This window comes from Trichosurus vulpecula, chromosome 9, assembly GCF_011100635.1.
Source record: "Trichosurus vulpecula isolate mTriVul1 chromosome 9, mTriVul1.pri, whole genome shotgun sequence".
Taxonomy (NCBI): domain Eukaryota; kingdom Metazoa; phylum Chordata; class Mammalia; order Diprotodontia; family Phalangeridae; genus Trichosurus; species Trichosurus vulpecula.
The window spans coordinates 4722267-4735913 of NC_050581.1; the positions used below are offsets into that span (position 1 = coordinate 4722267).

Consider the following 13647-nt stretch of genomic DNA (forward strand, 5'->3'; position numbering starts at 1 on the left):
AGAAAGCTTGAAAGTCCTCTATTTTATTGAAACTCCATATTTTGCCTTGGAACATGATACTCAGTTTTGCTGGGTAGGTGATTCTAGGTTTTAATCCTAGCTCCATTGACCTCCGGAATATCACATTCCAAGCCCTTCAATCTCTTAATGTAGAAGCTGCCAGATCTTGGGTTATTCTGATTGGGTTTCCACAATACTCAAATTGTTTCTTTCTGGCTGCTTGCAATATTTTCTCCTTGATCTGGGAGCTCTGGAATTTGGCAACAATATTCCTAGGAGATTTCTTTTTGGGATCTATTTGAGGAGGCGATCGATGGATTCTTTCAATTTCTATTTTGCCCTATGGCTCTAGAATATCAGGGCAGTTCTCCTTGATAATTTCTTGAAAGATGGTATCTAGGCTCTTTTTTTGATCATGGCTTTCAGGTAGTCCAATAATTTTTAAATTATCTCTCCTGGATCTATTTTCCAGGTCAGTGGTTTTTCCAAGGAGATATTTCACATTGTCTTCCATTTTTTCATTCCTCTGGTTCTGTTTTATAATATCCTAATTTCTCATAAAGTCACTAGCTTCCACTTGCTCCAATCTAATTTTTAAAGTAGTATTTTCTTCAGTGGTCTTTTGGACCTCCTTTTCCATTTGGCTAATTCTGCCTTTCAAGGCATTCTTCTCCTCATTGGCTTTTTGGAGCTCTTTTGCCATTTGAGTTAGTCTGTTTTTTAAGGTGTTGTTTTCTTCAGTGTATTTTTCAGTATTTTTTTGGGTCTCCTTTAGCAAGTCATTGACTTGTTTTTCATGGTTTTCTCACATCCTTCTCATTTCTCTTCCCAATTTTTCCTCTACTTCTCTAACTTGCTTTTCCAAATCCTTTTTGAGTTCTTCTATGGCCTGGGGCCAGTTCATGTTTTTCTTGGAGGCTTTGGTTGTAGGCTCTATGACTTTGTTGTCTTCTTTAGGCTGTATGTTTTGGTCTTCTTTGTCACCAAAGAAAGAATCCAAAGTCTGAGACTGAATCTGGGCGTGTTTTCGCTGCCTGGCCATATTCCCAACCAACTAACTTGACCCTTGAGTTTTTCAGTGGGGTATGACTGCTTGTAGACTTACGAGTTCTATGTTCTACGTTTGGGGGGGAGGTGCCAGCTCTGTCAGAGCCGCACTCCTCCTTCCCCAAGGACCCCCAGGCCAGACTGGGCTTAGATCTTCAGCAGGCTGTTGCACCCCTGCTCTGATCCACTACTTAATTCCTCCCACCAGGTGGGCCTGGGGCCAGAAGCAGCAGCAACTGTAGCTGCCCCACCTCCGCTGCCCCCGGGGCTGGAAGCCGAACCGCGAACTCCTTCCACTCCCGCAGCTTTTCCCACTAACCTTCTCCACAGTCTTTGGTGTTTGTGGGTCGAGGGGTCTGGTAACTGCCACAGCTCACATATTCAGGGCGCTAGAGCCCCCTCCGCCCCGCTTCTGGTCTGGATCGTCCACGCCGCTCAGGCTGGGCTCTGCTCCACTCCGTTCCCAGCTCCCAGCTCCCAGCTCCGTGTGGAATAGACCTCACCCAGAGACCATCCAGGCTATCCTGGGCTGGAGCCCTGCTTCCCTCTGCTGTTCTGTGGGTTCTGCCGTTCTAGAATTGGTTCAGAGCCATTTTTATAGGTTTTTGGAGGGACTCGGGTACGGAGCTCACTCTAGTCCGTGCTTACCAGCCGCCATCTTGGCTCCGCCCACCTCTTTCCTTCTTATTGTCCCTTCCCAACTCACAAAATCTTAGTTGAAATAAATGTTCTCTCTGTCTCCCTTCCCCCCATTTCCCTCTCTCTGTATTTCCTTTCTCCTCCTTCCTCTGCCCTCTCTCCTCTCTGCCCCTCTTGCTTATACATAATCTTCAACGTAGAGTCAACTCTGATTCTCCTTATCTCCTTCCCTGTTTCCCTGTCTTTTTCCCTCCCTCTTCCCCAGTCAGCATTGAGATCAACCCTCTTTCTCCTCCTTGCTTTTTCTCCTCTCATCTTGCCCACCTCTGTCTCTGTTATATGACTCTGAACACAACAGTCCCAGGACATGGCCACTCAGGGGATGACTAGACCAGTATATTGTCTTGACACAGTAGGAATAATCCACAGCCAGTTACCTTAGTAAACCTGAGCAAACCTGATAAAAGAATATCTAAAAATGGCATCAACTGGACACTATCATGAGCCAATGGTAGTAGGAAGAGCAGCACGAGCAGGGAAGAGTCCAGATGGTTTTAACAGAACTCACTGACAAAAGGACTTATCTTCATCACTGTCACCCATCATCATTCCATATTTCTGTGACACTTTACAAGGCATTTTCCTAAAAGCCATCCTGTGAGGTAGGCAGAACAGGTATTGTTGTGTCTTTTTTATGGATGAAGAAACTGATACTTAGAGAGAGAAAGAAGTTTTGCCCAAGGCCACATTCTATTCTTGATCAACGTGGGTAACAGGCCCATTGTCAAGGTGTTTCACTGGAGAGATGTGTGTAATAACAATGTTGCTGGCAGCTGCTGTGGGGGTGAAAGACCAACAACACCAGCACACAGAAGGGCTGCCAGCACAGATTCTTTAATCTGCTTTTCTAAGGGAAGCAACTTTAAGGGGTTAATGATCTTACTTTAATTAAACATACATATATCATTCACTTAGTTCAGGGGGAAAAGCCAGCACCCTGAACTTCAGAGCAAATACAAACAGAAATTATAAATAGAGACAATATAAACAGAGAAAACACACACAGTTATCAACAGACAGGCCTCTAGCTGTCTGACCAAAAAATTACATAGTTACCAGAAAGAGAGGCACCAACATCTGGGTTTTCAAAGCCGGGGGGCTCCAGAGGCTACCCAGAGTCTCGTCTGGTCAAATCACACAACACTCTTCCAGTGAGTAAGAGCCCCCAAACAAAACACTAACCTCTGAGTGTCTATACCCTGTTCAGGGTCAAAGGGCATCACAACCATGCTACTCAAACCTATGTGAACCAGGCTTTCTTGTTTCTTAACCAGGTCATCAAAGACTCCTGATTTAATCAAAGAAACAAAGGCCAGACTCATCAAAGGTACTTGATTACCTCAGTGCTCCAAAAGAGAAAAGATTAAAAAAAATTCTCACCTTAATTACCATAACAATTCAGAATATGCTATTATTTTTATTTTATCATGTCCAATATATTGATTGGCTCGATCTACCAGCTCAGACATGAGCAAACTGATTTACTTGTAGAACATTGATACTCACTTTATACAACAGATGTGTTTGTGAAAAGTTGAATGTAAGTCATTTTTTAAAAATCAACTTCTCTCTCAAACTAGAGGAGTAAAGTGAATTCTTATGTAAACAAAAATTACTCCCTAATTTATTCTCTAGGGCACTTAGGTGGTACAGTGAATTGAGTGCCGGACCTGGAGTGAAGAAGACTCATTGTCCTGAGTTCAAATCTGGCCTCACGCACTTATTAGCTGTGGGATTCTTACTAACAAGTCTCTTAACATAGTTTACCTCAGTTTACTCATCTGTAAAAATAAGCTGGAGAAGGAAATGGCAAGCTATTCCAGTATCTTTACAGAGAAAACCCCAAATGGGGTCATAAAGAATCAGATGCGACTGAAAACACGACTGAAACAACAACAAATTGATCCTCTTTGTTAAATTCAGGTATTTACAGGAGAGGTTTGCTTAAAACAAGGCACTTCCTTCTATATCTATCATTCTCAATATTGTGGATCATGGGAAATGGTGTGTAAGCTTAGGCATGCTATGACAGTATTTGAGGCATTTTAAATTTGTGAGAAGCAAAGTTGATGGATCCTTAGAAATGTGGTAGACTAATGACAGCTGGAGGAACCATGTCAGGGCATCACCTTTGAATGGAAAGAGGAATCTGCAAATGGAGTCTAGAGGAGGATGGGAAGAGCCTTAATGGGTTCTTTTTCCCTCCTTACAACAGGGACTGGCTATGTGGCCAGGCAAAGTTAGTTCAAAAATATACAACGGCCCCATGGCCAGGAAAGAACTATTTTAGAACAATCCCTTGTTCTATAATTTAACAATTATCTGCTCTGTTTCTGTTTAGTGCTTTTTGAAAAAGGCCATTTGAGAAACCCAATTTCTGTATCCAGGTGAGCTAGTAAGGAGAAAACATGTGAGGGTGGGGAGTTAAAAAAGACTAGATAGCAAGTGGTGGCATGCCATAAGTATACAAGAAGTGCCTCGCCTCCAAGAGCTTAGGAGGTGATCTAAGGTATGGGGCAGAAAAGAAAGAAGACTCCCCCCACCAGGTGGGATGGGAACTAATTCATCTCCATTCCCAACAGGGTCCTGTTTCTTCACAGCAAACAAAATTTTAAAGATCCATTGGTATATTCTTTTGTAAGTTAGAAGATCGGAAGTCCTGTAATAGGTTGTATAGATGCAGGAGAAAAATGCTTAAATCACCAATTGACTTAAATCAAGAAAATATGCCGAGCCAAAGCATTTCATCTGACCTCGGGCTGAGCTCCAGTTCAATCTATGACCTCTTTCTGGGCACAGATAAGGCAAGAACACTTTTTCAGTTGGGTTTTATCTACAGAACAAATATCTACACTGAAGCAACAAAATGTTATTTCACTGTGCCTAGTATTGGATAGGCTCTTCCTCTGAGTCACTTTCCCTCATTTACTGCAGATGTTAAGATACAAAAACCATCAGACCATTTCCCTTTGCTTTATTCCAGGAAAATCCTGCGACAAGGAAAATAATTTGGCTTTTCCCTTGCAATGGCTCAAAAAATAACATTAAAAAATTACCAGATTTCCTTGCAAAGTGGCCATACCTCTTATCCCAGTTTTTCAGCCTTAAATAAGAGTTTCACAATTTTTTCATATGAAAGAAAGTAGTGAGCCAGCAGTGGGAGGCAGATGATAAAAAAAAAAGTGAAGAATATGCAAGGGCATCGGGGAGAGATGGGGGTGAAGAAGAAATCCGAGTTCTGCTCATGGAATATTTGCATATATCTAGCGAGTCTATTGAGCCCCAAATGACAGTGTGACCATTACATAATTGACCACAATTACTTGAGTCAATAGATCACAGAATGCTAGAAGGGTCCTTAGAAAAATACAACATCAGAGCTGGAAAAGGGCTTAAGACTATTTTGTTCATTCCACTTATTTTATAAGCAAGGAAACTGAGACCAGAGAGAGGAAAAGAGAGTTGTTCAAGAGCACACAGCCAGTGAGGGACAGAGCTGGGCCTAAAACTCAAGTCATTTGATTCCCAATTTACCACATTTATTTTGTTCCTTAATGGGTTAGTTTGTTTCTATCTGGGTCTGTGATTTCCTTGCTGTAAGGCAGTGGTCTCACACTCAAACAGAAGCAGATCCCAGTGGGACACAAGTTGACTTAGAAAACCACAAATTAACATCATCTATGTTGTATTGTATTTTTAAAAATATCTCCCAATTATGTTTTAATCTGATTTGGGTCAAACTTGAAAATTTTACTGGCCCCTTGTGAGCTGGTACTGAGTGCTTGACACCTCTGAATAGGGAATTACCACTTGGGGTACAAAGAAGTTTAGTGATTTTCCTATGGTAACATAGCCAGAATCTGTCAGAGACAAAACTTGAATCCAGGTGTCCCTGAGTCAATTTTCATTTAATAACCAGTTATGGGTATATCACTACCCACTACTAAGGATATTACTAGTTCCCTGTATCATGCCATCCAGGGACTTACCAGGGAAGCAGGGCCTATCCATGTGTCTTGTCATCTGCCCTGTCACTGACCAACCCTGCCTTCAATAGTGACATGGCAGACTGGACCTCTAGCGACCATTCCCCCATCCCACCAAACCTCTCACTCTCAAGGGAAAGAATTCACTCGGCTTTGGAATTCTGCTCCAAGCCTGGGTGGTCCTGAATGATAGGGGATTACAAGCTCACCCAACCTACTACCTGTAGTCAGCCGCAGTCTATGTTTCACATTCCATGAGGTCATTTACCAGGAAACAGGATCTAGTCATTTGCCTTGCCTACATGTGACAAGCCCTAGCACATTCCATTAAATCAATATTATCTTTGCTCCTCAAAAGGCCATGACAATCTACTACTCTATGGCTCTGCTCACGATCTCGGTGACTACTCAGACCAATGCTCTCTTCTTTGTGTTGTCTCCCCCTGTTAGAATGGGAACTCCTTGAGGGCAGGGGCAATCTCACTTTTATATATGTATCCTCAACATCTAACATAGTGCCTTACACATAGCAGGTGTTCAATAATTTTTTTAACATTCATTCACCTTCCAACGCCTCATTGTAGCATAGATGTGATCCCTGGTTTCAGAAATGTTTGAAGAGCAAACTGATAGGTTCTGCCTAACAGTCTGGAAGGAATGTGAATGGGAGCCTCTCGATGAATTGTACAAAGCTGTCATCTGAAAACCAAGGAGCAAAACTGAGCAAGGCTCATCAGAAAGTGAATTTCTAACCACAGTCAGTCATGAAGACCATCTGCTAAGGTATAGAAGTTGGGTATTCTATCATGGGGGAAGAGAACGTCCCAACTGATGAAATCCCAGCTCCTTTGAGGCAGTGAGGAATGCCTACGGCCAGGGATGTGCTGCTAAATGTTTAACAACCAGCTCTCCAGAAGGAAAAAAAAAGTTTACTGGACACACTTTTCAGTTGAATCTGCATGAACATTTTTTCAATCAGTTTCTTAAGTCTAGACAATCACCAAAAACAATAAATCCAGCCTTGATTGGTAGTATTTGCCAAGGTATAAATGCTCACATTAAAATGCAGCAGAAATTCAGGCCCCTCTACATCACTACAGATAAATAGACTTGTGCAGTCAGAAGAGGCCCTGGAAATCATTTAGACTAAGCCCCTTGTTCTATAAAACAGGGATCGGAGGCTGTGCGGCTTGACCTGGGTCCCACAGCAAAGAGATTAGAAGGGACAGTTTACAAGAGACAGAGTAGCAGGACCAAGGGACAAGGAAAACTGGGCTCCTGTCCTACTTCTGCCACTAACTTGCTACCCGACCTTGGGAAAATCAGTCAACTGCCCTGCGTCTTATTTATTGTATCTCTGAAATAAGGACAATGAGGCCGGAAGGAATGGTGACTAAAGAGCTGGCTTCTGGAGAGTCAGGAAGATCTGAATTCAAGGGCAACCTCTGATACCTGCTGGCCACCGTGAGACCCTGGTCAAACCACTTAAGCTTCCTGCCCCAGGTAACTCTCAAGATTCTAACCTATAGAGCAGTTGTTGATCTGCTCTGGGAGACAGGGCAGCATTCTCTGATCCAGTGAAATCACAGTTCCTATGCACCCTTAAAAATTCAGGGAGTTAGAGTAAATTATGGATAAGATCCTTGTTTGCACTAACATCCTATGTTCTATGGTGCCTTCCATTTGAACATCTTACATTCCAAGATGCCTTCTAGCTATAACACTGTTTGAGAGTCCTCTCCAGCTTTAACATTTAACGTATTTGCCTACTGAACTTGTTGGGTGCAACAAAACCCATTCCTCCGGTTTAAGCACTATATCATAAGCTCTCAGAATCAAAATTCTGGAGCCCGCAGGAATGCTGCAAAGTATGAAAATGATTCATCAAATGCCCTGGGCTCCAATTCTCATCAATGAAGTTAGAAGTTATCAAAAGGGAAGTGATCTGCTTGATCTCTTCCCTGGCAACCTCCAAATGGCTAATCTGGCCACGAGCAGCTGAATTATTATAGGGTCTTAGAGCAAGAACTGGAAGGAACCTCAGGGAACATCTGATCCAACTCTTGGTTTACAGAAGAGGAAACTTGGTCTCAAAGAAGCACGGTGATTTGTTTAAGGTCACACAGCTCCTAATGGCAGAAGAGAGATTTGACCCTCAGTCTGCTGACCCCAGATTGCAATGCTATTTTCCCCTTACTCTGTCGCCATATCCCAGAGATCAGGCTGCACTGTTATTCAGGTTGGGAAAGAGTGGGGAGACGGATATCATTCAAACTTTCCTCCAGAGCATCCTGCAAACAATTCCCCATGCTCTCAGGTAATCAGAGAGGGGCTCAGGTGGCAGGATTGAGCATGTGGGGATAGGTTGGGGTCTGTGCCATCTGCAGGGGAGGTGAACCTCACATTTCATGGCCCTTAATAGGAGACCGTGGCTTTGGGGACCTCAGCATCACAGAGGGAAATGAAAATGGCATGCATCCTGCTGAGAAAGGAGTCAGGAAAATGAATAGACCTATTCATTCTTAGACCTACTGTGCTCATCTTCTGGATGGTACCGAGTGACAGTAATTGCAAGCTTTGGACAGAGTCTCCTAGGGGTCTGAAGGCAACCCATAATCAATGCTTCTTTGAGGCCCTGGCTCCAGAAGCCAGTGTCACACTGAATTATTCATACTGACTCCCCTCCTCAGCTACCTCTTAAACAGCTACCAATGGGGATTTGATGGCTCCTACTGTGTAATTAGCAGGAGGGGAAGGAATTCTGGATGTGGGAGTAAAGTTAGCGGACTCAAGCACAAAGAAGATGACAAGGATGTCACCTGTTAAGTCCTTTTGGGCTTGATAAACTGTCCTCTTTAAGGCGTCCCTGAGAAGAGCAGACCTATGGTTTGGCTGCTTCTAAAGATAATGTTAGGTCACCACCCTGGGGGCTGTTACAAACCCATTTCATAGATGAAGGAACCGAGGCACAGAAAGGTCAATGACTTGGTATCACCTATCAGCCAGTAAGTGACAGAGACAAGGCTTGAAACATTCTAGGCCAACGTCCTTTCCATTACACCACGTAGCTAGTAATAGTAATGCAACTTCAAATAACACTTTAGAAAATGTTTTATATCTGTTATCTCATTTAGTCATCCCAACAATTCTGGAAGGCTTCAGTATAAGGATTTCCATTTTACAGATGAAAAGACAGAAGCTCAGAGGTAAAAAAAAAAATGACCTGCCTACTGTCACATAACTAAGAGCAGGACTTGAACCCAGGTCTTGTGACTCCAAGTTCAGTCCCATTTCCTTAAATCATGTTCACTTTCTTCCATCAACAGCTCACTCATTCATTGAATAAACATTTATTAAGCACCTATTACGTGCCAGCCGCTGTGCTAAGTGCCAGATCACACAGCTCAGGCTCAACATATCCAAAAAGGAACTCATAGTAATTTCCCCTAACCCCATCCCTCCTCCAAATTTCCCTATTTTTCTTGAGGGCAGTCACATAGGTTCTTAACTTTGAAGTTATCCCTGCCTCCTCCTTTGGCCTCACCCTTCCCATTTATCCAGGTAACAAATCTTGTCAATCTTATCAACTCGACTTCCATGCCATCTTTCAGATCCATTCCCCTCTTTCTAATCGTGTTACCCTAGTTCAGGCCTTCACCACCTCTCACCTGCAGTACTGCACTCATTTCCTAGATGGTCTCCCTGCCCCCAATTCTTTTTCTTCTCCAAATCCATTGGCTACACAACTATCAAGTTAATATTCCTAAAATTCCCTTGCCCAAAAATCTTCAAGGCTCTCTAGCTTGGATCTATCTCAGCCTCACTTGTGTACTAGTTGTTCCTGAGGGTCAATTCCATCTCTGCTCCTTTGAACCAACTTGCTTTCCCCACTTTGCCTAGGAGCTCCTTCCTCACCTCTGTCTGATTTCCTCACTTCCTCCTGGACTCAGCTATCCCACTACCTTCTAGGTGAAGCCTTCTCCCTTTTTCCAGGGCACTGTGCTCGCTGTGTCCTCAAAGGATCATGTATTTATTTATCCATGCATATCTTCCCTCCTTCAGCTAAAATGAGAGCTCCAGGAAGTTTAGGATCGTTTCATTCCCTTCTTCCCCCAGCACCTAGCACGATGCTCAAACATGGTAGGTGGTTAATTGAATTAACCATTTAACTTAATTAAGTATGCTAAGGGCTTGTTAAATTGAAATGTTTGTAGAGCGCTTATATTTCCAAACTGCTTTATTCAACTAATCCTCCCAACAGCAATGTTTCTTTATCCCCATTGTACAGATGAGAAAAATGAGGCTCAGAAAAGCTTAAGGACTTCTGTAAAGTCATTAGTGAATGAATTGAACCAGGATTTAAAAACAGGATTTTCAATTTCCAAGTCCAGTGTTTTTCCACTATAGTAAATGGCTTGTTCCTCTTCCACATTTGCAGATTTAAAAAAGAAAAAAAAAGATTGAAAGGAACTCAATCTTCCCTCTTCCTTACTTTAATCTCTGGACTTGAGAGAGAAAGAGAAAGACCACATGTAATATTGGGTCATTATGGACTCTTAGCTGTGGCTTTTGAAAAAATTAAAGCATTTCTCACCATCCATCAACACCAGCTTTCTGCAGCTCTGAGATCCCAAAGGACAAGGACCCCATGAAGTCATTCCTGCTGGTCAGATCCCAGTCCCAAATCTCCACAGAAAGTCGCCTATCTTTGTCAGCTTCTTTCAGTTGACTACAAAGAAAAAAAAAGATTTTCACAAGACACTGTGTTACATTACAAAGATAACAATCAAAATCACATTTCTATAGGGCTTCAGGCTTACTACGTACTCTCACAATCACCATATTGAGGCAATTATGGTTCTCCCCATTTTGTAGACAGGGTAGTTGAGAAATCAGAGAGAGGTGAGAAGACTTGCCGAGTCACCTACACAGCTAATAATGAGTGTTCCAAGTTTTTTCAACTACTGTACTTCCTTGACATTTCCCAGACAAGCTGTAAAGAACAAGAAAAAATATGGGCAGAAACTTTGTTGATGACCCTGTCACCTATCCATTAAGGCCCTCATCTTCCACAGCCTCTTATCTCCTAGATCTTTAAGAGAACTTGGAATATACTGCTGCTGCCAGGAATGATACAAAAAGAGGACTACAATGGGCACACAACTGAATTATTAACTAGATGGTTTCTAGATAAATGCATCATCTCTGGTTAGAGAAATTATAAGCCAATCAGGAGTAGAATAGGAAGAGTGCTGGACTTGGACTCAGGATTTGAGTTCAAATGCTGGTCATCTTGGGTAATTTCACAGGATTTCAATTTATGAATAGACTTTAGCGATCAACTCATCCAAACTCTGTACAGTTTCCGAATCTGTTAAATAAGGATTTTGAATTAAATAATCTCCAAAGTCCTTTACAATTTTGAATTTCTGATGTTAATCTGAACCTGGGAATGTAGGTAGGGGAAAGGATGGAGGACACTGCAAATGTGGTTGATTGAACATGTATGGAAGGTAACCAAGAAAGTCTGGCAACTGTTAGAAGCTGCACCTATTTTAAAGGAGAAGAGGAACCAGGCTAAGGTTTAGGCAAAGTAAAGAAAGAGAAACAAAGAACAAGGTGTGTATGTGTGTGTGTGTGTGTGTGTGTGTGTATGTATATATATACACACATATACATATCCATATATATATATATATATATATATGGATAGGATTGAGAGCCAGGAAGATCTAAGCTCAAGTTCTTCTTTTGACAGATAACTGGCTATGTGACTCTGAGTAAGTCATGGTTCTATGAGGCTCTTTAAAACCATGAATTGAAGAGAAGGTGCCAATCTGTACTGATAGACGATCCTCACCCAGAACCCCCTCTACTAATGAAGCCACAGGTTTCATCCTTATCCTTATCTTTCAAGAAAAAGGACACATGGAGTATTTCTCCTAAGCATTATTATGGCAACAGCAAAGCAGCTGAGATTGGAAATAGCTAAACAAGGAATCTGTGTTGGCCATTTATGGGATTATTAAAGAAAATTTATTTTTAGATTTTGTAATTTTATAATCTGTGTTTGTTTTGTTTGAGCTTTTCAGATTGTCATAATAGAAACACAATGTCCAGAGCTAAGAAAATGATTGCCCTAGATTCTCTCCTCTGTCGTGGCCAGGCCGTATTTAAAACACCGGGTCTGGTTCTAGGAACTAGGAGTAGGACCAGCAATAACAAAGTGGATCACATCCAAAGGGGAGGGGTTTTGCTTTGTTTTGTTTCTTAAAGTGGAAATCAAACTCAGTTTGAGTCAACAGTGTGATACCCATCCAAAAATATGAATGTGGTCCTTGGCTAAATCAACAAAACCACTGCAACCAGAACAGGGGAGATGAATGTCCCACTGTAGTAGGTCTGGTTAGATCACATATCTGGAGTATTAAGTTCAATTCTAAGCAGCAGATATTTGGAAAGAGCTTGACATTCTAGAAAGCATCCAGGAGAGGGTTAGCAGAATGGTTAGTGACCTGAAGATCCTATTTCAAGTCCTCATCATCTCAGGCCTGTAATCACCTCTCAGGACAACATTCCATTGACTTTGTTGTTGTTGAGTAGTTTTTCAGTCATGTCTGACTCTTCATCACTCTCATTTGGAGTTTTCTTGGCAAAGGTACTGGAGTGGTTTGCCATTTCCTTCTCCAGCTCATTTTACAGATGAGGAAACTGAGGAAAACAGGGTTAAGTGAGTTCAGAAGTCACACAGCTGGTAAGTGCCTGAGGCCAGATTTGAACTCAGGAAGATGAGTCTTATTGACTCTGGGGCCAGCACTCTACCCACTGTGCCTCCTAGCTACTATTTGCCATGTCCCAAAACATGAGTCTGAGCGTACCATTCCCCTACTCGAAAACTTTCATCATTCTGTCTTGACCATAAAATAAAATGTAAAATACTAGTTTGGGATCATGAGTAAACTTCATAGATTTTAGAGCAATGGAAGGATCTTAGGGACCCAACTCATTTAAACTCTGCAGATTTTAGTTTCTGAATCTATAAAATCAGGAAGTTGAATTAGATAATTTCCAAAACCCTTTCCAGTTCTAAATCTAGGACCTTAATCTGGTTCTGGAGAAAGTAGACAGACCTTTCTAAGCATGGCAGACTGACAGTAACTGGAAAGTGACCCAGAAAGCTGGGCACGTAAAGACTTCTGTAGTCTAGCTCCCTTCTTATTTCACATTACTCCCCTTTATACATTCATGCTTCCAGTCAAACTGGCGTACTAGACAGGTGGTCTCCCATGTCTAGATCATCTTACCGCTTTACTTTGGCCTATATCAATGCTTAGATTTTTTCCACAGTACCTGTGCCACTGACATGGGAATCTGTATAAGGCCTTTTACTAATTTACTTATTTACTATTAATTATTCCTGATCCTTTCTAGGTACTATTGCCCTCACCTTCTTGAAATCATTTTACACAACTCTGTATTTACTTATCTCGGTGCATATTTTATTTCTTACATCTGAAAGAAGATCCTTGAGGTAGCTTGTTTCATTTTTGTCAGTATATCCCAAGCAAAATGATTATCAAATAGATAAGACTTAATAAAAGTCTGTTGTATTAAAATGGAAAGCTAGACAGGTATTGGTAGAAGTGACTGCGGATGTTTTGACTGCAGAAGCTAAGATTTATGGGACACATGATGGGCATCTTTAAGTATCTAAAAGACTGTCAAGTGGGGAAAAAAAGTTATTGTACTTGTTCTTTCTTGGCCCAGAGGGAAGAATGAGGAACAATGAATGGAAATTCCAGGGATAAGTTTGGGCCTGGACTAAAGAAAAACTTCTTCACAATCAGAACTTCCTAAAAATGGCATAGGCTGCCCTGAGAGGTTCTGCCATTGGAGGCCTTCAAGAAAAAGGCCA

The 13647-nt window shown here is 41.9% G+C and overlaps 1 protein-coding gene across 1 annotated transcript in view; it reads right to left on the reverse strand.

Moving 5' to 3' along the window:
* Positions 1 to 13647, reverse strand: part of PRKCB (protein kinase C beta) — a 646949-nt gene that overhangs the window by 260203 nt on the left and 373099 nt on the right. Inside the window, 1 exon segment of the mRNA XM_036739147.1 lies at positions 10327 to 10461. Coding sequence (XP_036595042.1) covers positions 10327 to 10461 — 135 coding nt within the window.